At 36.4% G+C, this 27,636-nt stretch overlaps 1 protein-coding gene across 4 annotated transcripts; it reads left to right on the forward strand.

Annotated features, from left to right (window-relative positions):
- The first annotated feature begins 1,513 nt into the window (after positions 1–1,513).
- ITGB1 (integrin subunit beta 1) lies at positions 1,514–27,382 on the forward strand. 4 transcript variants are annotated; one of them, XM_026060070.1, is made up of 15 exons: positions 1,514–1,649; positions 1,895–1,980; positions 3,295–3,517; positions 6,396–6,566; positions 6,748–6,986; positions 8,424–8,579; positions 9,826–9,921; positions 10,764–10,853; positions 11,942–12,082; positions 12,204–12,406; positions 14,416–14,654; positions 15,374–15,596; positions 16,770–17,002; positions 19,116–19,282; positions 26,187–27,382. In XM_026060070.1, exons 1-15 carry the CDS (start codon positions 1,514–1,516, stop codon positions 26,250–26,252), a joined length of 2,469 nt encoding a protein of 822 aa, XP_025915855.1. In that variant the 3' UTR covers positions 26,253–27,382. The 4 variants fall into 4 exon arrangements, with proteins under 4 accessions (XP_025915855.1, XP_025915858.1, XP_025915857.1 ...); XM_026060073.1 differs by lacking the exon at positions 26,187–27,382 and adding an exon at positions 20,099–20,179 and having other exon boundaries at positions 1,580–1,649; XM_026060072.1 differs by lacking the exon at positions 10,764–10,853 and having other exon boundaries at positions 1,589–1,649.
- Positions 27,383–27,636: the final 254 nt, after the last annotated feature.

Below are 27,636 nucleotides of genomic sequence, written 5' to 3' on the forward strand. Positions count from 1 at the left end.
TCTTCCCTTCTTCCCTTCTTCCCTTCTTCCCTTCTTCCCTTCTTCCCTTCTTTCCCCCCTGGCTACAGGGTCTACTGGAGGTACAAGCAGTCTGAAATGATTTGACAGAAAACTGTGAAACATCTAACACATTTGTTGGATAAAATTTGTTAGCAAAGGGTTGGACTCTGTTTGAAGCCTTCTCCATGAGATTTTAGAGGACCTATTCCCTCTATGTTAGGTCTGGATGGGGAAAATAACAATTATGAATGACCCTAAATCAATGTGGGACAACCAAAGCTCAACTGCAATGCTAATTTAAGGATTGCTGTCTTTGCTACTAGTTTATATGAAAAATAGTCTGTTTTCTAGAAGATGACAAGCTCATTTTAAATGAGATAGTAATAACTCACTTATTATACAGGAAAAGACTCTACTGCTAAATTTACTTTTTCTTTGGCTAAATTCCAAAATATTTTTCAGAACACAAATGTATTAATTTTGATATTTTCAGGATACCTGGCAAGGCTTTGATTTGCAATAACGGTCTAGGACCACCAAGGAGATTGGCAGTCTGAGTCCAGGGTCTCAGAATTCTTGTAATGCATAAAAGAGAAGTGGAATTTAAAATAACACCAAAGTTTCAAAAAAGTTGTGCAAACTGGCACTGGTTCACTACCTACTGTTAGAGTTGAAGAAGAACAACAAGAAGAATGAATGGTTTATTTGAAATCTGTTCTTAGACCATAATCCTAACGCTGGAGTACTCAGGGAGGTTTCGACAATAAATAGGGAAAATGACAATTCAGTAACGCTGTACTATGGTCCCGTAGCATTCATATCTTGTCTCCATAAAATATGTTGATTATATAGTTTGCTTGTGTTTATTTTTCATTAAGATCTATAACACTGAAACAGATGGAAGTGTTTTAACTTTCTTTTTATTTTTGTAAGGAAGATATTACTCATTAGTTCTTTGTTTAAAGAAGAAAAAAAATTGGCTGACTTTATATCAATTGGTTTTAGGCTTTGGGGGGAAGGTTTGGAGTACAAACCCAAAGGTAGGCTATAAAATTCTCCTTTGAAGATTCCTAGGAAAAGATTTTGGAAAGCACCTTCAAATTTTTCTTACTTTAAAATGGAGACTTGTGTAGAGAAGCTCCATTTCTGATTCGMATATCTGTGATATCTTTTATTTTGAAGTCTCTGATAACATTCAGAGCATACATATTTTTGGACTGGAAGTTAATAGATTGTTCCTTTTTTATTTATTTATTTTTTCCCCATGATTGAACAGTATTTTTAAATTTCTTGTGGCATGATAGTTTACCTAACCTAAGAGTATTTCAAAAGAGTTTAAGAAGAAGCTACCCTGTATGATGCCATCTAAATATAAAATTTAGTTTACAGATATGGTTATATTAGATAAAAACACATCTGTCCAATGGGCAAGAATAAGATCATATCATCAGTATGGTGTATCTACACCTTATTCCTTGTCTCCTCTGGAATATAGTTACATGTCTGTATTTTCATGCCTTTTTTTTTTTNATTAGTTACAATAAATCATATAATTTGGTATTCTGTTTTTGTTTTTCAGACTAATTTAAAATTTCTCGCCTGGGCTGGATTCCTATATTGCTTGATATGGAATGGGTTTGCTCAGCAAGGTAAATGAGTTGATTTCCTTGCATTACTTTGATGTTGCTTTAAAGCGATGTATATTTAGCAGCTATTTGTGTAGTTAAATATATCGTTATTAGACAAGTGCTAGTAGCAATATATTACTCATTTCTATTAATAACATGTTTGTAGTTAGAACTTGATTTACAAGGCCAGAATGAAACAAACTAAAATTATATTGTTGTTAGCACCCTATTCAAAAATGAAGTGACTGATCTGTGTGTCTTGATAGGTGGTAGTGACTGCATAAAAGCTAATGCAAAATCATGTGGCGAATGTATACAAGCAGGACCAAACTGTGGTTGGTGTAAAAAAACAGTAAGTATTACTGCAAAATCCCTTTTATAGTTTATTTTTTCCTTAGTTTCAAATTTAAACAAATACTCTAAATGTATGAAAATGTCTATTTTTACCAATAATAGTTTCCTGTAGCTCTTCAATTTGTGTACTTAAAAATTCAGAAACCATGGATTTAATGAAGACCTGATTTTAGTAGATCTGCCATTCATAATGTGTTTACTTTTCTGTTGCTAAATGTTAAGTCTATACAGACCCTAAAGGCTGTCTCATAGCTATTTAAAATCATTCCAGCATGGAGTCTGTCTGGGAACATTTAATTATATTCTTTCAGTGACATAAGAGTGGAGGTAATTTTAGACAGGCCTAGGTGGGGTAGGGGAGGAGATTGAGGGTTTGCTTTTAAAATGAAAAGATGTTCAAATTTTATTATTCTCTTGTTGGTAGACTGGGGTGTGATAGGTTGGTTTGTGAAGGTGGGTTGTTGTTTTAGTCTGAAACACAAAGAGAATGGCTGCTTGGGTAATTAAAGATTAAATTCAGGAAATACAATATTGAAGACAGACTGCGACTTAATCAGTATATGCTGAACTGTTTTCTTTAGAAACGGAAGAAAATCTTCAGAATGTATTTATTTATAAGCTAGTATTTATCGGAAAAAATATTTTTTCAGAATTCGAAGTTTCTCTTGTAGAAGCCTTATTTATTCATATTTGATGTTAAAGTTTTTTGTGGGTTTGAGGTAATGGTAATTTGTGTTCAGGACAAAGTAATCTTTTTTTTTTTTTTTTTTTCCACGTATGGATCTTGCTTTTGTATTGAACTTTCCCACGATAAGAGTTGTTGTCTGTCTTTTCTGTGCCTTGTCAGCATACTGCCATCTTTTTGATGTGTACTACCCATGTACTCTTATGTAATCTTTAATTAAAGCCTTTCAAAAAAAAAAAAAAGTTAAAAGGAAGGGTAGTTGCAAAGTAGGCAGAACAGATAGGTTCACATTATTGATGACTGCTTGAAGGTACAAGCTTTTTCCATCTGCTGGCACTTCTAGAGTAGCTGATTTAAAAGGACGTCCTGCCTCTGTCAGAGATGACATTGGGCATTTTTTTCATTCCTCCTACTTGTATCTTGTGCACAAATCAGCATAAGTAAATGCAAACTGCCATCACTGTTTCATTTAGTAAATTTTAACATATTTCAGGACTGTATGTTTTATTACTGGGCTTCAAAAAAAAAAAAACCAGGGATGGGGTCATTTTAGAAAGTGTTATAGCGTGTAGGGTATAACAAATTGCAAATAGCTGTAAACTTGATGCTCTTGCCCATGTTTTATAGGACTTTTTGCAAGAAGGAGAACCAACGTCTGCCCGATGTGATGACTTGGCAGCACTAAAGAGTAAAGGCTGCCCTGTAGAAGATATAGAAAATCCCAGAGGTAGTAAACAGGTGCTTGAAGATAGAGAGGTAACAAATCGTAAGATAGGTGCTGCAGAGAAGCTGAAACCAGAGGCCATTACACAGATCCAGCCACAAAAATTAGTACTGAAGCTAAGAGTTGGTAAGGAAGGTTTCATTCTGGTCTTCATATGATTTTTTTTTTTTTTCTGTCGCATCTGCATTTTATGTTTTGATTGTTTTATTCATTTTGTTTCAGAAACTATTATTGTTCAGATACTTGAATGAGAGCAGAGCTATTGAGGTTAACCCCATATGTTTGGATACTCCAATGTCTGATTTTTATGAAAGTTTAGATGCAGATTTTTATCGCTTGTATAGATTCAGCTCATGAAAGTGTGAGCATGGATTGGTAGATATATTAGAAAGATAAAATGATTTTGTTTCCAAATATTTTGCAGTTGATTTTCTGTAGTCTGGCTTTTTGGAATGAGAGTAAAAGAACGTGCAAAAGCTTGAAGAAGTTATTTAGCATTTCCTATCTCTTGAAGTACCCCTGTTCTCCAAAGTCTACAAGTCTGAAAACTGAATGGTTTTGCAATCATGCAACTAGATTGTCAGATTGCTATATAAAATATTTTGTTTTCAGAGGCTAAAGGTGTGGACACAGGACTATGGTAATGAAAGCAAGATAGTTGTGTACCATTTCCCATGCATAAAGACAATTTAATTTCATTCAGTTGGGAAGGATAAGACATATAAACAGGAGAGATCAAGAAAAACTGATAGACAGTCTGAGAGTCCTGGTTTTGGGATGTATTGAAACATGTATCATAGCTTGCTAATATTCAGAGTTTAATATTTCATGTTCTGAGCCTGAGAGAGGGTCAGATTATTACCAATTGCAATGAAGCTGTCAAGGAAAGTAGAGAAACTTTGTGGAAGTTTTAAAAGTAGTTATATGGGSTCCCGCCCTTGGAGGGGAAAATTGTGTGAGGCTTCAGGTCCAGCATAACTCCTGGGCAAAATGGAAGGTGATGCAGTCAGAGAGATGTTCCTGCCAGGTCAGAGCCCCCAAACCTGGTGGTTAGCTTATGATTAATGAATTAAAATAACCAAAACCTCTTCTTATGTTTTAAGTTTTTCAAGCTGAAACGCTCTCTTGAAATTGGAAATAATTTAGGTTTTTCTGTGTGGTTCTAAGTGGTTTCAGGGCAGAATCTTAAAAGCCTTCTTAATTACAAACCCTAGAGTAGACATTAGTTGTGGTTATCAGTTTTTCAGTTCAGGGCAGAAAAATTCATGCCAGCAGGGACTAGGCAGGAGACTGCTAAAGCCTGTTTACAGAAACCAGTGAGGATGGGACCAAGCTGCCACCTGTGACAGTGCTTGGAATGAGCATTTCCACCTCCAGGGCATGGAAAGCTGTTGGGAGGATTTCAAAGGCRATAGTATTCTTCAGCCACATGTCCTGTGATGAGACAGGCTTCTTTGAGGGCTTTTTTATTATTATTATTTTAAAGAGTTTTAAGGGGGTTTATGGCATTTTCATCCACTGTCTGATGATCCTAAAGCACATCACAGCAGAGGGAGATGAGTGTAAGGGTCAGTTTCGCATTGCGTGGTGTTGTTTTGGTTGGGTTTTGGGGGAGGGGAGTACGTTTTTGTTTCTTAAACTCTGATGTTCATAAAAGGTTGTACATTACTTGAGCACAGTGGAGACTTTGTCCTTGAGTAGAGCTCCTAGGGACTGCATCAGAAAAACTACCCTGCATTTACTTGGTTGAGGAGCCTGCACTAGGAGTCAGCTGCTTGGTGGTGGCTGCTTTAATAAATGCAAGATGATCTGAGGCAACTTAGCACAATGAGGAGAGGGAAGGAAGGAAGGAAAGTTATTTTGCAATTTTGATGTTATCCCAGTTTAGTTCTAATGGGAACTTTTCAGCTTCCAGAGACCAGATTATTGACCTTCTGTCAAGGCAGAGGTTTATTTAGCAGAATGTATGAGAGATCTGAGCAACCAAAACATAATTTCCCAAAAGATCATTGCCCTGTTTATAAGCACTTCTCTTGGTCACAAGGTCTCTGCAGCCTTAAGTGGTTAGGGACCATGTATGTGTCAAGGGGGATGTTTGTTTTCCATGCAGGGTCTTTGAAACACAGCTCAGGAAAATACAAAGCTTTGGGCTTTTTTTTTTTTTCCTTCTTCTTTTTTAATGTAACAGCCAAACTGCTACTACATAGCTGGATCCATATGGTTTCCCCTGTTTGCTATTTTGTTGAATATTAAGGAAATATTTTCTAAATATTAAGCAGACTTAAGCAATAGCAATATCATCATTTAGCACCCAGAAGGAAGGAGGGGAAACAAACCTTATAATTCCACTCCTTGCTTCATACGTAATAGGCAAAAGAGTACTTTCTTCATTTTAYGTAGAAGTAGTTCTTCTGTGGTGTCTTTCAATGTAAAGACACCAAAGTCTCAATGGGTGAGACTTCATATTTTGTCATCAAGCTCAGGGTTTAGTCTTACAGTTCAGACAAATACTAACTCATCTCACTGCTGTGTGTGTGCTCTCACCCTATATTTGATGCAAAGTAACTTGAAATATCCTATCCAGAATTGATATTCAACACTATTTTTCCTACACTAACCTCTGAGAATTTCTGGAGTCATCTTGGATGCAAGTAGATGTAGAAAATTTGTGCTATTATTATAGGAACCTTTCTAAAATTACTGCATACATCAAGATTTCGCATTGGGGCAACTGAAAGGCTTGAGTTTAACTGGCTAGAGTTTTGTATGGGGAAGTCAAATATCTTGAAAGTGTGCAGTTGGACATTGGAAAAAAATAATTGCTTCTTGACATTTTTTCATCATACTTTAATGCTAATCATTTCAGTTAATAGGAGAAGAATTTACTCACTGTTCGTTTAGATCTTGCATCTTTATGGGAAGTCTTTGAGATACTGATGATTTTTTTCTTGCCAGTGCAGTTATTCTGAAATGTTTAATGGCTTCTGTTTAATCTCTGAAACAGGGGAACCCCAAACATTTTCATTAAAATTTAAGAGAGCTGAAGATTACCCTATAGATCTTTATTATCTTATGGACCTCTCCTATTCCATGAAAGATGATTTAGAGAATGTGAAAAGTCTTGGAACTGCTCTGATGTTTGAAATGGAAAAAATAACTTCAGACTTTCGAATTGGTAAGAAAGATACACATATTCCAAACAAATGAAGTTTCTTTCCTGATGTCTTTCACATGATTACATATAATGAATGAGCTATATAATATAATAAGCTRTAATGAATTTGTTTTCTTTTATATCATGATATAAATAAGAATTCCGTTCTTCAACTTACAGGCTTTTTGTTGTTCTCTCTTAGGCTTTGGCTCTTTCGTGGAGAAAACTGTGATGCCATATATAAGTACAACACCAGCCAAACTCAGAAATCCTTGTACAGGTGACCAGAACTGTACAAGTCCATTTAGCTATAAAAATGTGCTCAGTCTTACCAGTGAAGGAAATAAATTCAATGAACTTGTAGGTAAACAACACATTTCTGGCAATTTGGATTCTCCTGAGGGTGGATTTGATGCAATAATGCAAGTTGCAGTTTGTGGAGTAAGTGTGTATCAGTTTTCTTTACTGCACTATTAAATAAAATTGTTTTAGTACAGCCTTAGTGTTTTATGGTGGCTAACTTGAAGATTAATATCAAATCTTCAGTGCTTCATTTCATTACTCAAGACTGTGGAACACATCCCTATGCTAGCAAGACAAGATAGACTAGTCAGACTGCATAGATGCATCAATTTGTCTTTCATAGGGACCTTTACTGAGTAAAATATGTATATACAACCAGGAAATGTAAAATGCTGATTTACGGGTCATGTTCACAGAAGATGGATGCATTCCAAAGACAATATTTTTAAAGATTGCTGTAAAAAAAGAAAAAAAAAGTCAAATTCCTCTCACAAGTGTCTATAATTTTAAATAGTTAGGCAGCTCTTCTCAAATGATTTCTAAACTTCATATATTTTTATAGCTCTTGTTTCACCATTTAAAATGGCCAAAATAGTTTGTTGAATTGTAATTTCTGCTACATTCTCAGATAGAAGTAGATGAAAAGCTGGTTTTTGGTCGTTTTTGTAGATCTGATCTAGGTCAGTGAATTCTTTGTTTTTTCTGTAGTCCAAAAGACCCTTCTATGCACCTGCACGACATAGACTCCTCTAAAAATATGCAACTTTACTGCTTTCCTACCGTATTACTATTTTTTTGATCAATGGAGTCAAGACTTTCTGAAAAATAATCTACAGTCTTCATTTAGAAGTGCAGTGTTAATCAAACCTTCTGGGGAAAAAAAAATGGGGGTGGAGGGGTCCCTGATTTTTATGTAAGATTTTGATATTGCCTTCTTCCCTTAAATTAATTAGGGCTTCAATTCTGGAAATTTCAGTTTCTGAAAATAAGAAAGGACAGCTTACAGAATTAGGCCCAGCCATTATAGGCCAGAATGCTAGCGGGACAGTGAAAAAGGCCGATTCTCTGGCAAATACTCCATTGGGGGTATGAACCTGGACCAAACTGGCAAAGAAGCCTGATGGCTCTTCAGAGCCTGACACTGGGCAAGCCATCATTTTCCATTTGAAGATTGCTGCAGTGCTTCATGTGCTAATGTTGTCCTATATAATCGAGCTGCAAGGTAGTGACAGAAATGGGCTTGGGGAAATTAGAGAGCTGGACTGATGTGCATGATTTCTAAAACCCTGTCACTCTTCAGATACTGTAAAGAGAGCTGAACAGACCAAAGTAAATCTCAAAAAGAATGTTTCTTGCCTTTGGTGAAAATCCTACAACAAATGTTTTAGAACAGACATTTAATTAAATGCAAGTGCTTTTAAGGTTTGAGCAAATTTATATAATTTCAAGGGTGATGTTTTTGCAGTATTGTTTCTTCTAAGTGTGTCCAATTTTCCATGCATTTATCTGTTGGTTTCCATTACTTTAAAATAAGTTGGTGCAAAATACTGAAAATTTGTGTGTTTGTGTCCTAAGGAACAAATTGGATGGAGAAATGTTACAAGACTATTAGTGTTTTCCACGGATGCTGGATTTCACTTTGCAGGAGATGGTAAACTTGGTGGAATTGTTTTACCAAATGATGGGAAATGTCATCTGGAAAATAATATGTACACAATGAGCCACTATTATGTAAGTCTTTACATCAACTTCTAGGGAAATTAATGTTTTGTGGTGCTTAAACTCAGAGAAATCATTAAGTCATCTAGTGTAGTTTCAGAACGTTACATCTTTTGAACTTTACCCTTATTACTTTTTTAAGATGAATTACCCTTTTTGTTGACTGGCAAACTGTGGTGGCTCTGTCCCATTTTTTTTTTTATCATTTCATCAGTCTTTGTCATACCTAGTTCTATTCTTTCTTTGGGACTCAAGTGATAGAAGTACCTTTAATTAATCTTCATCCATGAGTATTTTAAGTCTGTTAGCCATTTCAAATCATTTTAGCATAAGTTCTGTTAAGAGCATGTAGTGTTGGGTTTTTTATCAATTTTGTATTAATTTTTAATAAAAATGTCATACAGTCCTGAGTTCACCCATGCAACTAAATGACAAAGTAGGAAAGCATGAAACCGTAGTTACTGCCATTAGTTTGATTAGTCATAGCTTATTTCTACTCCCCAGCTATTTGCTTTTTAAAAACAAATAATTATCAAATAATTATCAAATAATTATGAAGATCATCCCACTTCTACTTTTTGAATATTGACATAGTATTAGCATTCTTGAAGTCCTCTGAAAAGTTCTCAGTATTTCAGGCTGTATTGAAGAACATCACTCGGTTAGAGAGCTCTTCCAGCCAGGTCTTTGAAGACTGTTTGACATTTTATGATGCAAAGTTTTTGATAAAAGTGTGCTTAACAACATTGCCTTTCTGGTTTATTGGTAAGTAGATAGGTGTAAAGAAATACGTTCAGTGGATGGGGTAAATACAATAAGCTTTGCAAAGTTTGTGTGTTCATGTATTCCTAAAATTAAGAGAGTACTGTTCAATAAAAAACAAATAAATTGAGCTTTTCTTTATGAAACAGTGCAAAAGGTAGTAATTTTGATTAAGTTTTATATAAAACTATTAAATGTTATTTTCTGAGAACAACTGAATTTTACCTGGGAACTTTAAGTGGCAGGGAATTGTAGTTCCTTCTTAAAAAATATATATATATATTCATATAGGTATATAGGGAATGTTTTTAGTGCATATTTGTTTGCAGAGGTGGTTTTGTTTTAGAGCTTGATTTTCTAACATAAGACTTCTAACTAGCCAGCTTATGCCATATGTGTTTATAAAGGTGGTTTGTATTTATAATGTCAAAATCTTTTTGGTTGTTTTCTAATGTGTGTCCCAAATCTGAATTGTATTTTATGCTTGATTTTATAGGATTATCCCTCTATTGCTCATCTGGTACAGAAACTTAGTGAGAACAATATTCAGACAATTTTTGCTGTTACTGAAGAGTTTCAGGCAGTTTACAAGGTAAAGCTAAATAATACATCTTTCTGTTCTCTGTACTTTTTTTTTTCCCCCCTTATTGTCTGTCCAAACTGATCCTTAGTGTGCATGTGCTTTCCAAGTRGAAAGTGGTCTTGTCCTTAGGTTCTCTGCAGGTCTTTATAGGTAGGAGGGAATGGAGAGCAGCTTTGCAGGGCTACTTTTCATGAACACTTACAGCAAAGTGGCTGAGGGGCATGCAGGTACTGAATCAGGAGAGACGGTTATGAAAGAACATGTTTTGTCCTTTGTGCTCTATTTATATTTCTGATATTTAAAATCCGCTAGACTGCTGGATGTGATTGTGAAATAGGAAATGACTGAGTAAAGAAGGTGGATATTTTTTCCTCCTTTTATCCGAACAAGATATCTTTCTTTTTTATCTATATTGAAATTGTAAAGTGGTGATGGGGGTTGGTTGGTTGTTTTTTCCACCAATTGGAAATCATCTTTTACTTGCCTCTTTCTAATACACTAGAAGCACTGTGCTTTTATGTAAGATCTTGAAGTATATGCGGTTAACTTGTGTGAGAGAAAGTTTTAGTGTTCTATTACCATAACATGAATGCCTTCCTTAATTACCAAATATAAAGTGAAAATGCAGAGGGGGTGGAAAAAAAGGTTGGATATTTGCCTTTATTCTAGTAATGCTTTGTATGACTTCAAAAATCATGAAAACCACTGGCAACATTTTAGCCTTGTTTTTGAAGTAGTTGATCCTGACTCCACTATAGCATTACATCACCATACAGGTTTTTATAGTACAGTTTATAGTTTCTTTTGTAGAAAGATTGTAATTTTCCTTTTCTTTTTGTAAATATTGAAAGGAACTGAAAAATCTAATACCAAAATCAGCAGTGGGAACATTGTCTTCAAACTCTAGCAATGTGATTCAGCTGATCATAGATGCGTACAATGTAAGTTCAGGTTTTATTCGTGTAGTATTTATTTTTCTTGCTTATAAGTTGTTGTGAGTTTTCAGGCAGATACTCCAAAGTGGATTTTACATTTTCCTACAAAATAGGAAATTAGTATACTAAACTATAAATATATAGTCATTGCAATAAAATCACATTAGACATTCAGATGCTATGTCAATAAGAGATTAGACAAATAAAAAGACACACTTTTAAAGCCACTTAAGACACAACTATAAAGGAAATGTTAGCAGCCATGTTTTCTTTAAAACCAAAACACTGTTTTTTCAGTACCTTCAGTTCATTACCTTCCTTTCACATGGAAGAGTAAAGAGTCATTTTGCAACCTCTTGTCKCCAGTGAAAATGTCTCCATCAGCCTCAGGGGCTCTTGGATTTGGCCCCAAATCTTTCTCTTCAGATCTGTGTGGTGTCAATGAGCAGCCATTCTCCTTGGGAAAACACGACACTAACAAGTGCCTGCCAGTGCCCTGCTGCTCTTTCCCCACATAAGCAGGCTCAGTCGTAAGACAGGGTCACCACGATGCCATGACTATGTCGAGCCCAGAGCTCACGTTTCTTGGCACGTTGGAGCTGCCCAGAGAGGAGCAAACTCCACAGCATTTCCCTCCATTCAAAACACGTCTGGAGGAGAGCACCTCGCTCGGACCGTGTTGAGTTCAGAGCCGGAGACCACTTGTGTTTCCCGCGTGAGAGTCGCTGGGCAGCACGTGCAGTCAGGATGGGGAGCAGGTCCCAGAGACTTTCCTTCACTTGTTCTCCCACACATCTTGCCTTACGCACTGTATAGTGGCAGTAGGAGGGAGGGAGATGCTCCTCACCTCAGACTGTCCTGCAGGCCAGCAGTGAAGGCACTAGCCTAGGAAGCAGTAGATGTTTCTGAGCAAGTACCCTAATTCCAAGGCAAATTGCATCGTCACTTCTGCTTGTAGCAGAATTGGTGTTCTTAATTCCAGCATGCACTTGGGACTGGTGCCTAGGCTGTGCATAGTTTTTAAAATGTCTGTCTTCAGCAAAACACTTTTACAGCTCCATTCTAAGATAGCTAATAACTAACCTTTGTTTTAGTCCCTTTCTTCAGAGGTTATCCTGGAAAACAGTAAGCTACCAAAAGGAGTGACAATCAGTTATAAATCTTACTGCAAGAATGGTGTGAATGACACACAAGAAGATGGAAGAAAATGTTCTAACATTTCAATTGGAGATGAGGTGAATTAAAGTATATGTGCTACTCTCAAATATAAAATTCACAGAAAATATGCAACACTTTTTAATAGTACAGACAAAACTCCTTTTTAATAATGCGGTGCTCAATTAATTTTGTTTGCAGGTTAAATTTGAGATTAGTGTAACAGCTAATGAATGTCCAAAGAAGGGACAGAATGAAACAATTAAAATTAAACCACTGGGTTTCACTGAAGAAGTGGAAATTAATCTCCAGTTCGTCTGTGAATGTCAGTGTCAAAATGAAGGAGAAGCTAATAGTCCAGCCTGTCATGAAGGAAACGGAACGTTTGAATGTGGTGCATGCAGGTAAGTAAATAGACATTTGGTTTATTTTTGCAAAGGGGAAATATGAGCAAGACCTTTGTTTCCTTAGTTAGGGTTTGTTTTGTTTTAATATTTATGAGTGAAAGGACAAGAATTAATGTTACAGCTCTATTCATATTAGGGTTTTTTACCATTGTGTCTTAGTTCTGCAAGGAGTCCATGTATTGGAATTCATAGGATTGTTCATTAGTTTGGTACTATTGTACAAGATGAAATTAGAATGCGGCTTTTGAATCTGTCCTTGAAAGGTTGTAGGTCTTACTGCTTTTTCTGTTCCCTTATTTAATTTTAAGGCCCACGTAGTGTGGAAAAATTATGGAATTATGAATGGATGTAATTTGTGATATTTTTGCAAGCATTAATACTGATCTAATTTTGTCCTTAAAATATGAAGTCTGCTGATTTCAAGAAAATTGAAGGCTTCCTAGTTTTTGATAGAAGCTCCTATTCAGATTCTCACCAATTGTTTCATACCAGGGAGGAGTCAACAGTTGTAAAAGAAAATCCTTTTAATTTGAATGACTTCCCCGATCTTTTCTCCCTACTTTATTTGTAACCTTTTGGGGCCATATTACAATGTTCCTTGTAATTGTATACATCTTTAAATCCTTCAGAGTATATATAATTTTTGTTTACTTATGCATTTGAAATTTCCAACCAGGAATTAAAATTATTTCCATTACTGCCTATGACAGGCATTAGATTAAAAATGTACTCCTCATTACATATTTGAAAATCAAGTAAAATGATACTGGATTTCTGGAATAACATACAAAGTAAAGCAAAGTCTTAAAATTTCAGAAGACTGGTTGAAGATCAAGCTAGTAAGTCCAGATTTAAGCCTTTATTTTCCAAGAAACCTACAGCAAAACCAAAAACTGTTTCTTCTTGGAAACCCTTGAGATGAGAATGGTTAAGAGCAGAATGAAATATAGTACTTCTCTAAGAAAACTAAATCCAGATTTTTAGAAAGCAGTATTGGTCCCTGCTCAGTGAACTGTAACTGAAATAAAATGTATAAATTTGTTCCTCATAATTTAATATGTGACTGTTTATTAAAGATAGAGCAAAAGATACTGACTTTCAACTTACAGGGTGTCTAGGACAGGACTGACTAACATCTGTCTAGTGAAGTTGATGGCAGAAGTTAATTGAATGTTGGAAGGACTTGAGGGTATGGCTCCCTGCCTGCATAGTATTCACTAAATTGAAGAGTAAGCCACTTTAGGCCATAAATACTGGTTGAATTGCTTCATTTTGCAGTCATTTTCTCGTGTTCCCTTGAAATAAAGAAAGCAGATTTCTCATCGTTGCCCATAGAAAGAATTATTGAGCTCTGTATCACTGTCCCTAGTGTCCCTGTGGTTTCACATAGGGCATAAAAGACTTGTGGATAAGAAAAGCTTTTTGCAACAGTAGCAGCTTCCTGATGGAAGCATTATCTCTGATCAGCGCCTGACAACAACTTTGGTCAWTCATTTCTGATGATGCCAAGAACCTCTATTTGTTTATTAATATTTTAGCCTTGATAATGAGATGTGCAGAGCCCCAAAGATGCCAGCTGAATTTGCTGGTGCTCAGCAACTCTGAAGATCATCACCTCCCATGCCTAATTGCTGCTCATGAGGAAACTTTTTCATTGAGAGATGACAGCAGCTACAGTGTATGGTCACTGTCACTTAAAAGTAATTATTGTTTTGTCACATTAGAGATGGATTAATAGTGGTTATGTGGCAATACAGATAGAGGTGGTGGCACTTAGCTTCTCACCTGGAACAAGTAATCAGCATAGGAACAACTTAGTCCAGTTATCTCCAGCAGCTCCAAGAACTGCTAGGTAGGTGTCAGCTGGGAATCTCCTTTGAAATTGAACTCAAAGTTCCTTGTGAAAATAGTCACTGTTACTCCTGTTACCTGTGCTATTTTTGCAGTCTTTTTATTGTATGAGTTTTAATTGCGTTTACATTTTCAGTCGTGTTTTTACCTTGCAGATGTAATGAAGGACGTATTGGAAGACTTTGTGAATGTAGTACGGATGAAGTAAACAGTGAGGATATGGATGCTTACTGTAGGAGGGAGAACAGTACAGAAATATGCAGTAACAATGGAGAATGCATTTGTGGACAATGTGTATGCAAGAAAAGAGAAAACACCAATGAAGTGTATTCTGGCAAATATTGTGAATGTGATAACTTCAACTGCGATCGATCGAATGGTTTGATTTGTGGAGGTAAGAGTTTTCAACAGAACTTCAGAGTTTTCAGCAGGAAAAACTGACCAACAGTTTACAAGTCTATCAACTCCACCCTGCTAAGTAGTGATACGTAGCTTAAAAATATATAACTACTTGATAACAGAGAAATGAGAATATGCCCAGATTTATAGTAATTGAAAACACTTGCCTATTAGTAGAACACCCATTTTTCTGTGGTCATGAGAATATAGTATGTTAATTCAAATTTCATCTTCCTTGAATCACAGCTCTCAGGTATGACATAAATGAACTTGACTTCTGCTGTTTATTACAAAATTTACTGTAACTTACTGTAATAACAAAGTTTTGTGGGGTGAATGAGGTTGTAGTAGTTACAGCAGCAGAAATGGTAGTGTTCTAGGGAGACAATGGTGCTTCATTTTTCTGTGTTGTGAAGTTGGCAGTGCATTCACCACCTTTTTGGATCTTGTTTTATAAGCTTATGTAGTAATATGTGCAAAGATGCTAGCGATCAGGGCATCTATATGAATATAAAGTTGTGAACTGAAGCTGTGCTTTGATGCTCTCCACTCCCAGGGAATGGCCATCACGTTATACTGTTCTTGGTCAGCTTTCCCTAATCTTGTTTTTTTTCCCTATATCTATCCTAAAACAGTAAACATTTGTTTCTTACTGTCACCAATTGCATGTTTTGCATTAGCCTTCATTCATTGAAATATCTTTTTCATACACAGGAAATGGTATCTGCAAGTGTAGAGTGTGTGAGTGTTTCCCCAACTTCACTGGCAGTGCTTGTGATTGCTCTCTGGATACTGTTCCCTGTATGGCATCTAATGGGCAGATTTGCAATGGAAGAGGAACCTGTGAATGTGGAACTTGTAATTGTACAGATCCCAAATTCCAAGGCCCCACATGTGAAATGTGTCAGACTTGCCTTGGTGTCTGTGCAGAGCACAAGTAAGTACCTGTAAAGTCAAGTCTTTAGCTTCCCAAATGCTTTATACTGGGGCTTGCGATACTTACATATGCGCAATTTTGAAAATAAGGGCCTTGATACTCCGCTTTATTCTGCTCTGAAACGTGGAGATGTATCATACCTTTGGACAATAGAAGTGATTGGATGAGAATTAAGAACTACAAACTAAACATTACAGAATTTTGATTAGTTCCAGGTAGACTAATTACTTCTTAAATTCTTCCCCCTGCCCTTTTTTATGCTACACGTAGAAACATGTACTTTAGGTTAAATCAGTTTTATCCATTCAGATTGACCGGGGCAGGTTTCAGCCTTCCCCTATTTCATATATGGTTGTCAGCAACCAACCATCTGCAGAGTTTGAGGGGGACCTTTTGAAATGAATGTAGCAAAAGTAAGTATAGCTATACTGCGTGATTTTCCAGACTATTTAAGATTTCAACTAAGTTTTTTTTWAAAAAAAAACTTCTATTCTATATTGCTTCAAACCTTATGTTCTAAAAACCTATTAAAAGAAGTCAGATTATTGTGAAAGTGGAACACTAAATCTAGATGTGGGCCGATAAAGTTTGCATGCCTGTCTTTGGAAAGCCAGGCTTTTGGAAACCAGGGATATTCTGCATGGAAAAGTTTTGAAATAAGTTTATGATTAGCAGCTGGGGTGACTACTGGCCTTGCGCAGCTGCCTTTCAGGGTCCTTTCCTTTTTACTACAAAAATCCTGCTCAGTCTGCTTTATTTTAATGATATCTCACTGTAAGGCTTGTCACTCAGTTTGTTCTTCTTAACCTACCAGTCTCTCAGATACCTTTTCATTGTCTCCTGTTCCTATACTGCCACCTTCAAGAGAGTATTCATATTCCAGGTGGAGATGCTGAGAAAATTTTAGTATTCTTTCCTGTAGAGATTTAGGTTTATCCTTGAAGTTTATGGGTTATTCAATAAAAGAGGAATTTAGTAAAAGGGTTTTTGTTTTGTTTTTTGTTAATCTTAAGGGGCGTAAACATTCTGGCTTGTAAAAAGCCATGTATTGCTCTATTTTTTTTTTTTCCCCCCTGACCTTTATGGCAATAGGATTTTTATTTCTTTAGATTAAATGCTGCACATCCCTTGTGTGCATATTTAAAAGCATTGCTCTGATTTTTCTTTCCACAGGGACTGTGTTCAATGCAGAGCCTTCAATAAGGGAGAAAAGAAGGAAACATGTTCTCAGGAATGTATGTATTTCAACATGACACGGGTAGAAAGTCGAGACAAGTTGCCACAGCCTGGACAGCCTGATCCGTTGTCTCACTGCAAAGAGAAGGATGTTGATGACTGCTGGTTCTACTTCACATACTCTGTCAACTCCAATGGTGAAGCCAACGTCCACGTGGTGGAGACCCCAGGTATAAACATGGTGTTTGTCTATGCTCCCTTCRCCATTGCTGCTAATTCATCCTGTTGCTGTGTTCTGCTAAGTAGCTCTGGTTGATTTGGTTAGATGCATTCAGAAATAGTACCTCACCTGGACTACGAGTTGTGCAGGTCTGGACTTGAGTAGTTTATAAAAACTTTCAGATCCAGTTTTTTTCAAGCCTGTTAGACCGACAGAAGCAGGTTTTGTTTAAAATAAATAAAAAAAACTTCAGATATGTAAACTTGTTCAAGTATTTCATGTTTCCATATGGTATAGTCTTGCTTGTTTTACATATCCTGTAACAAGTCCTAGATACCTAAATTTTGATACCTTTTTTTGAGTGGGCTTGTGTTACAGGTTTAAAACAATGGGGGGGGTCAATTCTTTTTTTTCAAAATTTTTTTTCCTCCCTTAATAAAATGGGACCGGCCTTGCACAGAAAACCAAAACTGTGTTCTGTGTTGCAAACTGCTTGACTTACTTCATCCCAGGTTTGCTTTTACTTAGCCCAGGTACCTTCAAGAATAGGTCTGAAAAGCCTTTTGCTTAGTTAATTCTTAATATTCAGCCCTCCTTGAGTATATTGTATTAAAAGACTGAACAAGAGACAACAAATCTATAGTTTGATCAACAATTTCCCATTTATTTACCAGGAATTTTGCTAATTCAGATCCCTGCACGTTGCATCTAATGATGCAAAAACTCTGTTCTTGCACATTAGCAATGTGTGGTTTCCTGATTTCTATAAGCCTGATATGAAATATATACCTTATTTGTGTGTGAAAGGTTTAGAGCTGTATTCTACTCATGGGATTTTAGGAATTGATCATTTGGGTGATCAGCTTAGTACAGTCTGGTGGTTAGTACCTCTTAAAAATAGATATGGCTTCTGTTAAGAATGTTTTAAATTCTGAAAAAATGTAGTCCAAATCATAAAAAGCGGACGGGGCTCAAGATCTTCAGGACAAGCCAGCACAGACGTTATCCATTTGGAGTCTGATTCTTCTTCGTGTATAAACGTCTGTTGGCTTCATTAAGAGCTGAATCAAGCCTTTAGGCACCAGGAGGCGCCATAATTTTGTGCGATACAGACGCTCATCGAAGAGGTGGAGCTGTTCATACAGCCGCGGAGCGGGTCTTTGCTCCTGCTCCTCGCTGGCTCCCCAAGGATGGCAGCCGGGTCCTTCCCCGCTTGCCTCGCTCCTGCAGAGGCAGCTGCCAAGAGTAGGAGCCTACGGTTTGCGTGGCAGCGGTGTTTGTATTGACAGTACAGGAGCTGTGTTTATTTGCTTCCGAATGCTTCATTCTATGCATTGAGCTCTACAAAAGTCCTCGCTCAGTTTGTGATTACTGAGAATTTTATATTAATAAAAGAATTGGGCTTTATTTTAGATAACTGTCACTTTTATCTGCCAGTCACCTTAAATCACTTTTCCTCTGTATTATTATTTTTGAACACATACTTCATTTACTTTGAAAGCATATGATACTTTTACCCAAAAAAAAGTGCTGCATTTTTTTTTCCTTCAAATTCAGCAGAGGTCAATTCTCAAGATGAGAAAATATCATAAAAATCTGTCTCACAGGAGCAAAGTGCTAGTTGCTAATACATAGAAATAAGTAATAAATAGAGCTGTCTGAGGTAAAACTAAGCACCCTTTTTCTGTAAAGCTGTTAATATGGTATGTGAGAACTACTCTGTTAATCTGCATTTGTAGTCTAACTAGTTTATCCCTCCAGCACTATCTTGACTTAGAGCTCTTGCTTGTTGAAAATATAATTGCTAGTTATTTTACCCAGAAATAACTTAGACGAATAGCTTAAGGGGTTAGCTCTGTGTAGACTTTATCATCAGAATATAAATTGCTTTGTTGGTAAGGTAAAACATTAGAAGACTACAAAATAAGGTGGAAAAATGTTACAGGATGTATAAATTCCAGAGCTTACATTATTTGAGCCTCATTTGTGATGTGAAAATGGTGTTAGCATATCTCTGATGCTTCAAATACTGGCTTCAGTACAAAATACAATTTTAAAAGCATCTGGATATGTATTGCCTTTACCATTTTGTAAAATCATGTTTCTCTTGCTTTTCTCCCTAGAATGCCCCAGTGGCCCTGACATCATTCCCATTGTAGCTGGGGTGGTTGCTGGAATTGTTCTTATTGGACTTGCATTATTATTGATTTGGAAACTACTAATGATCATTCATGACAGAAGAGAGTTTGCTAAATTTGAAAAGGAGAAGATGAATGCCAAGTGGGACACGGTAAGTGAAGAGRCTTTTACTTGTATAAAAGTTACAGTAGTTAAGGAAAAATATAAGACTTTTGTTCATGTGCCTTAAATATTTCAGATTGTTTCTCTATAGGGCAAAAAGCTGGAATACAGCTTATTTTAAGTTGTTTTTAAACATATGCCATTTGTTACCAATAGCAGAAAATCCTTCTCTTTGAGACATACATCTTTGGTTAGAAAAGTGAGTAATAACTTAGGCTGAAATAAAATTCCAGGGCAAAAATGTGATGAAGACAGAATAGTTCAGCTTTGCAGTTGCATCACACTCTACAACATACAATTAAAATTGCATACAGCTTCTGTCAGAAGATAAGAGTTACTCTTGTAAAAAAGAAAAAAGAAAATTTCATGCTAATGACAGAGATCTTGTAAATATTCATATAAATTTGGTTGGGAGATTTCAGTAATTGGTCACAAAATCATAGATAGTACTGGTGTGTTGAAATCTTTCCAACCTCTTGTCAATAGAAAATTATCTAAGAAAAATAAGCCTATGATCTGTAGGCTTACATATGCTTATAAGGTCTCTCCCTCCATGGGCAAATTTTAGGAATCTGCTAATCAAAATCCTTCACTACTGTTCTGTAGAAATCAAAGCCCATATACACTTCATTAAAAAGATTTTTTTTAATTATTCTCTTAAGTTTAAATTAATTCATTTTACGCTGGGAAAAAATTACTAACACTTTTCTTTACGTAGAGCATGATTTTTTTGGTGATAGTTGAGAATGTTGCTTTCTTTTTTTCCTATTGAATTATTCGACACTGACCATTTCTTTTACTTCAGCAAGAAAATCCAATATACAAGAGCCCTATTAACAATTTCAAGAATCCAAACTATGGACGTAAAGCTGGTCTCTAAGTCTCAGTTTGTATTTTCTTTCATTTTCTTCCTTTTTTTTTTCTTTGCATGTCACTTTTCAAACTCACTGTGTGTTACAGTCGGTTAATCACAGTTTGAGTCTTGCTCAGTTTATCTACTGCTGCTTYGATTCTGGGGTTTTACAGAATGCAGCTTGAAAATCTTTCATTTGTTTTGACAGCAAGATTGCTTACTTACTAATACCACAAGTACCGTCTTAAAAATTATTCTACAAGTGATTTTTTTTTTCCATGAGCTACCTGTAGATAAATATATATATAAATGGAACAGCTCTTTGAATTAAAGAAGCTGTTTGGATTGTGGAGAAGCCCGGGGGGGGGGGGGGTTGTCACTTTCTCAAATTGGCAGTCAGTTTGCTTGAAGTTGATATGTTTGCAAAGCTGCTTTAGATGCTCCTCAGATTTCCCAGCCTATAAATATATTCATTAGCATAACTTTGGAAACACTCAGAGCAGCATTATAGATTTTTATTAACTGCTTTGTCATATTAACCTAGCACAGAACTAGCCTATATTAAAGTGTGAAGTGCATATACTCTCCTAATTTGATAATTCAATATGCATCTTACTTTTCTATCCAGTTCTAGTGAAACTGGCAATATCATAGTCCTTGTCTCTCGGTCAGCTTGGGGGCCTCTGCAGGATGTGAGAGGAGGAAATATTCCTGTCCCCTCCAGTTGTATTTTCCTCTGGTTTCTTAGTTCCTTCTAAACTTTGGCTGAACACCTCACATCTTTTGAGGAAATGCTGCCTTCAGTTCTCTTCACACACAAGGAGGAACCACACGTGCAGAGGAGCAAGTCTGTAAACCAGAGGGGATGGATATCTTGGATGGACTTGGCGAGTGCTTTCTTGTATGCTTTAGGTTAGGTATTCTCCCCCTCCCCTGGGCTTCTCAGTTGATGGGGAAAGAGTGAGAAAGGGAGGGATGAGTAGGGGAATAGATGTCAGAAGATCATCAAGAGATACAGAAGATCAGATTAGAGGAAGGGGAGTGGGATCTGARAAAGTGAGGAAGGCAACACATCCATTTAAATTTCAAAGGGCTTTTTGCAGGGGCCACTGGAAGGGAAGGATCTGTACCTCTAATTTTATTCTGTCTGCTCTCTCCCTATTTCAGTGTTGCACTCAAAATTTGATTTTTTTTTTTTTTTTTTTTTTTTTTTTTTTAAGGAAAAATGAGGGGACAAAGCAGGAGTTAAGGATATTTAAACTCATTATCTGTCCTCACTGTGATTAACATTTTCAAATACTTTGTCAAGCATTCTGAGCTCTTGCTTAATGAAATATCCTTCCTTTTCTTTCTACAATAACCTTACTTTCCAGTGTCTCCAAAACTGATTGTAAAAATGTTTATTTTGCTTGCCATTCTGACCACATTCAGCTCCTTTCCATTTTTCTTCTCAGAGTTGGTTATTTTGGAGAGGAAATTAAGTTTTTTTCCATCCTAACATTTTACATAGTCCATCTGGTTAAGGCTCTGTTATCTTTTTTTCTGCTTTTCACTTGCATATTCTCTGCTGCATGTAGGACCAGCATCTAACAACCCAGCTGGTGTGTAACTTCCATTCTGTGTTCTTTCCTCCTTCCTCATGACTCTCCCAGGGTCTAATGTCCTCAGTGCTGCCATTTCACCTCAAAATGTACTTTTTCCAGAAAGGTTTCCCTCCCTTCCTCCTGTTTCACTCACTGTGAAGATTAAAAGTATGAAGGCATGTCAGTTTTTAAATATGATTTTATCCTCTTTAGTAATCATAGGAATATCTGAACTTGGGTGGGGGGAGAAGGTGAAGAGGAGATGGTCCTAACTTTATTGGCTACCAAAAAAGCAGGAGATCAGTACTGTTAGAATGGGTCAGTCGTAGGAAGGAAAAGGAGAAAGTCCTCCTTCCCCTGTCACTAAGCTTTCTGGGCATGTTAGATAGTTGAAGTAAGCTTCCATTTACTGCAAGGTGAAGATAGTTGTCTGTGTTGCCAAAGCAAGGAAGCCATCTGCTATCCTCATTACAAGAAAAATCCACTGGAAGAGGTTGCATCCAGGTTTGTACATATATACAAAACCCGACTGCAGTTTCTATAACCCTCCCCGTGCCTGGTCGCAGTTATACATGTATGTGGCTTGATTACTGCCACGAGCAGAACTGCTGCAGCACGGAGCATGCCGTGGACAAGGTGCCCGAATACTTTGCCAGTGTCGGGTGTGCCGTGGGGAGGGAGCTGTCACCACAGCTTCTTGGCAGTTGATGCTCAAGCTAACTAGCTTCAACTGGGTTCAATTTGTCCTAGGCCTGCAGCTTAGATACTCTCTTAGTGTCCTTCCACTGCTCTCTGACCTTATGGTCTTCACTGCCTGCCTGGTTTAGATTTGAACTATTAATAAACCATTAAACTTACTTAATAGTGGGTTAGCTGCTCTCCTGTAGTCTTCCAGTAGTACCAGATGATACCCTGTCATTTCTGTTGCCCTTAGGCTAGGTTTTTGTTTTATCCTCTGATGCAATTGCCATATTTACAGGTTGACAGATGACTTGTATTATATTGATGAAAAATAATGATGACCATTTATGAGAGCTGAAAATAGTAAGACACAGCTCTTGAACAATATATTTGGACAAGTTTAAATATTCTAGAGTGCAGTTTCTTATGGTGACATAGGACTTAAACCCACTATATGTGTAGTTTAGGTGACTGTTGAAAGAGTAAATCCATCAAGAAAAATGGTAAGCAAAAATCCTATGTAGTATTTATAGTATGTGTTTAAGCAGTAGTAGGCTAAACTTACCCTCTGAGCAGTCCAGTCTAGTTAAAATAAATACTCTTGCAAGAATGTAATTCTTTATTCTCTGTAGGTACTTTTTTTTTTAATACCTCTAGCTTTATTCTAATATATTTGACTCTTTGTATCTTGCGTATAGCTGTGGTTTGTCAATTCCATTTTGGTTCAAGTGTGCATGATATTTTCATTTATAAGGGCATGTGGCAAAAGTGTTTTCACTAACTTGGCATGCTTAAACCAGTGTATTTTCTGCATTGATGTAAAGCAAACAGATATATTTAAAAAACGATAGTATTTGTCTATGATAGGAGGTTTGGAACACCATGTTTTAACATCCAATTAAAAATCTAGACGGTTGTAAATCTCTGAAAGTTCTTTAGCATGTGATAGCTGTGAGGTGACCGAAGTGAAGTGAGACTGGTGTTAGACTAGTAGACATTTACATACTATTTCCTTATTAGTTTTAATGATAAGCTATCTGTAGACGACCTCTCCTAGCCAGAGCTGAGACCCAGTGACTGACTGCTACTGGAAAAGCTAGTGCTCTCACTGCCAATCTGACAAAAGATACCGGGATGGACTTATAAACTGGTTGGGTGACAATATTCTGATTATAGCCAGTAGAGCCAAAAGTGTTATTCAGCTGAACAAATGTAAGGTTAGGTTAAGCTGAATAGCTTTGACTCTGTTGGTGAATCTCCGTTACTTGTAGTGGAAACTGAGACACCCAACTGACATGGGGAGACACCTAATTGTCTTACTCTGTGACCTAAATCCCACCCTGTGTTTCTAACAGTTCTTAGGGACATAAAGTGCAAATGAGAGAAAAGACAGGACAGTATTTCACTTTCCTTATAAACAGGACATGCTAAATAAAGAGTATGTAAGTTTCAAATTCTGATTACTCTTGAAAAGCACTGTAATAAATATTCCGTCATATTATGCCAATTGCATTTCTAACCTGGTTCCAAATGTAAAATGAATTGTATGAACTGCACCCTGCAAACTTCCAAGTTTTAATCCCAAGCATCAGACTGGTTCCTGCATTGCATGGTAAAAGATTTCCTGCTTTTACAAATCAGAAAATATAAATATATACCTCCCTGTATGTGCTGGAGGTGGTCTGTTTTGTAAAATGTTGAAGATTAAAAGCACTGTATAACTAAATATCACATAATGTATGCTGCCTAGATAGAGCAATAAGAGTCAGCATCAAGCACTCCTCTGTTGCATATAATGCCTTGCTGTTGAAAAACTACCTACATTACTTTCTAATCTGCATAGAATATAGCCTATTAAGATTTCAGTGTTTCTCTGATAGAAGTCTCTGTTAAAATTTTTGTTCCTCGTTGCGCTCAGGTCTGGGGAGCAATCAACATATATGATCAAGAACTTAGAGGCAGAATGAAGTATTTCTGTTACAGCTTGTCACCCTTTGACACATTCTCTGGTATTCCCAGTTGATTTTCCAGGTTTATGGCCCTGGAAAAACAGACAAGCATCATCTTTGTAGATCATGTATATTTAAAGGGTCATCAAGTTTCTTACAACTGAAATAAATACTCAGAACAACATCTCACTTAGGGCAAGATGTAACCCATTTTAAGGGGAAATAATAGTCACTTGGTTTTTGAGACATTACAGAACATCAGCTACATGCCATCTAATATTAAGTGCTGTGCAGCATGCTGCAAAATCAGGGGACGACTATGGCGTACTTAAATTGCACGTCCTGAAAAGTTACTGAGTCTTGGATCTCATTAACTCATTATTGTATATTTTTGTAGCAAAAGATCAAGATTATAAGGTTTGAATAAAGTCACTACTGCTTTTCTTGATACTGTGAAGAAGTCAATAAATAGAACTTCTTGAAATAGGTAGTATAATTACCATGTAAAGGGAAATATCCAAGTAAAGGGAAATATAACCAAGATGTTTATATTGATACCTATGAATAAGGCACTTCCTTTAGAGCAACACTATTTATTCTAAGTCATGACATACCAAGGTCAGACTTATGTCTTGCAGTTTTAACTGTGTTAAATTTAAGCAGAAGGCATTACAATACTTATACTCTGAAGGACTGCCCAACACCTCTCTCTTTAAGTAAGAAAAGTGAATGGAAAACTTTCTCATCTGGTATTCAGATGAGAATACTCCTTTCAGTGATCCCAGCACTGAATCCTCAAGTGAGTTCAAGACACGGTCCTCCTTTTGTTAAGCAACAAAGTCCCAGGTAGAAAATGTTATATTGAGCTTTCTTAAATAACAGCACAATACGAAAGGAAAAAAACACCACAAAGTTCTGTACTTTCATTAACCTCTCTTTCACTAATGCTGTTGTTACAGAAGAGGGTATCTATCTCCGTTTAACACTTAGGAAAGGTGGATGACTTTTTTAAAAATAATCTGTCTTTATTTAAAATACGACCTTAGTTCCCAGTAAAAGTCCTTCTTGAAGGCGTGCAAGGACTTGCCATAAATTGAATAAGATTTACTGAAGTAAAAGTCATACAGAAAACTTTGGCACAAAGGAAGCTTAAAATAAGCTTATTTTAGAGGCTTTCAAGTGTCAGTAGGAAAGAAGTAAGCAATTAGTCAGTAGGCATATTTTACATCGGTAGAAATAATGTTTTTGCTACAGCATTTGCACCAGTCTTACTTTTAACTGTGCGTTTTATGCATATCAGAAAAAACCTGCAGGAACAAAATGAGAATGACAAGTGCTAAACACTCAACATTAATATTGAATGTGTGTTATAAAATACTGCAAACCCTTTCTGCATTATTTCTAGAATTAAATTATTATAATATGAAGTAGGTTTTTTAAATGTTTATTACAGTAGAATGTGGTCTGGTCTGTAACAGTCAGTCATGGTTTCCAACAACATTGTTTGCAGTTCTGTTCCTCTCTAAAAGGTATCGTGGGCTGCAGCCTTGAGCTTGACTGCTCAGCCCTCCGATGAGCATACACGCTTCATCAGCGCTGAGGGAACCTGTGGCATAAGCTGAGCAGGATCGTGCCCTAACCCTTTGCTTTCGTAGCTGAGCATGCCTTTGTTAAAATTGCTAGAGGAAAATCTGGTTTGACTTAAGCTGTTTGTGTGTAAAAGCAAAACATTAATGGGTAATTTCTTAAGCTATTTTTACACTTTTCACAAATGCCATGCTTTTTTTGTCTCTTTAAATGCTAATATAAATATTTTTCTTTTTCTAGGGTGAAAATCCTATTTACAAGAGTGCAGTGACAACTGTGGTCAATCCTAAATATGAGGGAAAATGAGCACTGCTTGTATAACTTCACAACACTGTATGCGGCATAGCAATTTTTGTAGTCACAGTAAGATAGATTTAGGGCAAACTGCAGTGATTTTACTAATTCATTACATATAGGTTTGTTTTCCTGTGCAGGTTTTGAAAATGTACCATATGTAATTTTTTATTTTTATTTTTTTGCAAATAAAAATAATCAGTGCCAGGGTCTGACAAAAAAACTTGAGACTGCATAGCTTAGTCAGCTAAGGTCACATGGTGCCTTTTTGATGTTTTTTCTCCTCCTGTGCTGTGAATCTAGGTCTTCTACAGGATGTGATATTGCTATGACATGACTGGGAGAGAAATGGTTAAAGCAATCAGTATGAGGGCTCTGCCTAGCCATTTAGTATTAAAATTTTAAGCTTTACAGGGAAATCAGGGCTTGAGTTTGCAGACATAATTAAACTCACTTAGTACGGAGCTGATGAATAACTGGTCTTCTACTTGCTAGATATGTGATTAAGTGTATAGGAAGTTGAGTAAGTTGGAAATGAGCAGTGTAAATGACTGAAAAGTGTGTGCATACTTAAATTGCTTAATGACAGGTTATGGTTAAGATGAAAGGTGTTGGAAAGAATTTTAAGAAAGAAAAAACAGCTTTAAAACACATGCCATTACTGAAAAAAGTTGCTGACTGGTAACTTGCTTAGTTTTTCTCTGTAAATTCAAGTCCTGGGTGGCAGTATCATGAAGTACTTTACCAAGACATCCTCAAAACACATAAGGGCCTTATGTCATACTGTCTTTCTTCTGTACGTTTCCTTGGTTTAAAGCCTGGTGCTTTGTCACCGTTCTAATCTTTTAACGTATGTGGTTGCAATTCTTTTTGTAATATTTTCTTGTATCAACACAAGCTTTTTTTTTTTTTTTTTTGCAGTCTTAGCTGTAAATTTGCCTTTACCCTGTAGCTAAGATTGCATAGTTTGTCATGTGATGAGTCACATCATTTTTGACATGTGCCATGTATATTTGCCTTTGACCATTCAAATTGCCTCATAGTCATATCCTTGTTTTAAGTGCCTTTTTATTTTAACAGATGTTCACTTTTTACAGTGCTATTACTGAAGTTATTTATTAAATAAAAGTATCTTAAAAATACATGAATGTCATCTCTTTATCTTGTGCACTGATACTATTCAACAAACTGAAATCTAAGTCTGTTTGGGCAAGATGTAACAGACAGGGTAATAATACTGCATATGTCCCTTTAGATGAGGTTTGAGAAATGAGTTAAAGAAGTGATCTTGGTAACAAAAGTTAGCTGTTGTATAAAATGCACAAAAGCCAGGGTGCAGCACAGTGCTTCACATTACATATTAAGTAAGTGGTACCTTACTTAAACTTATAGCCTT

Source organism: Apteryx rowi, unplaced genomic scaffold (assembly GCF_003343035.1).
Source record: "Apteryx rowi isolate R43461 unplaced genomic scaffold, aptRow1 scaffold_164, whole genome shotgun sequence".
NCBI classification, from domain to species: domain Eukaryota; kingdom Metazoa; phylum Chordata; class Aves; order Apterygiformes; family Apterygidae; genus Apteryx; species Apteryx rowi.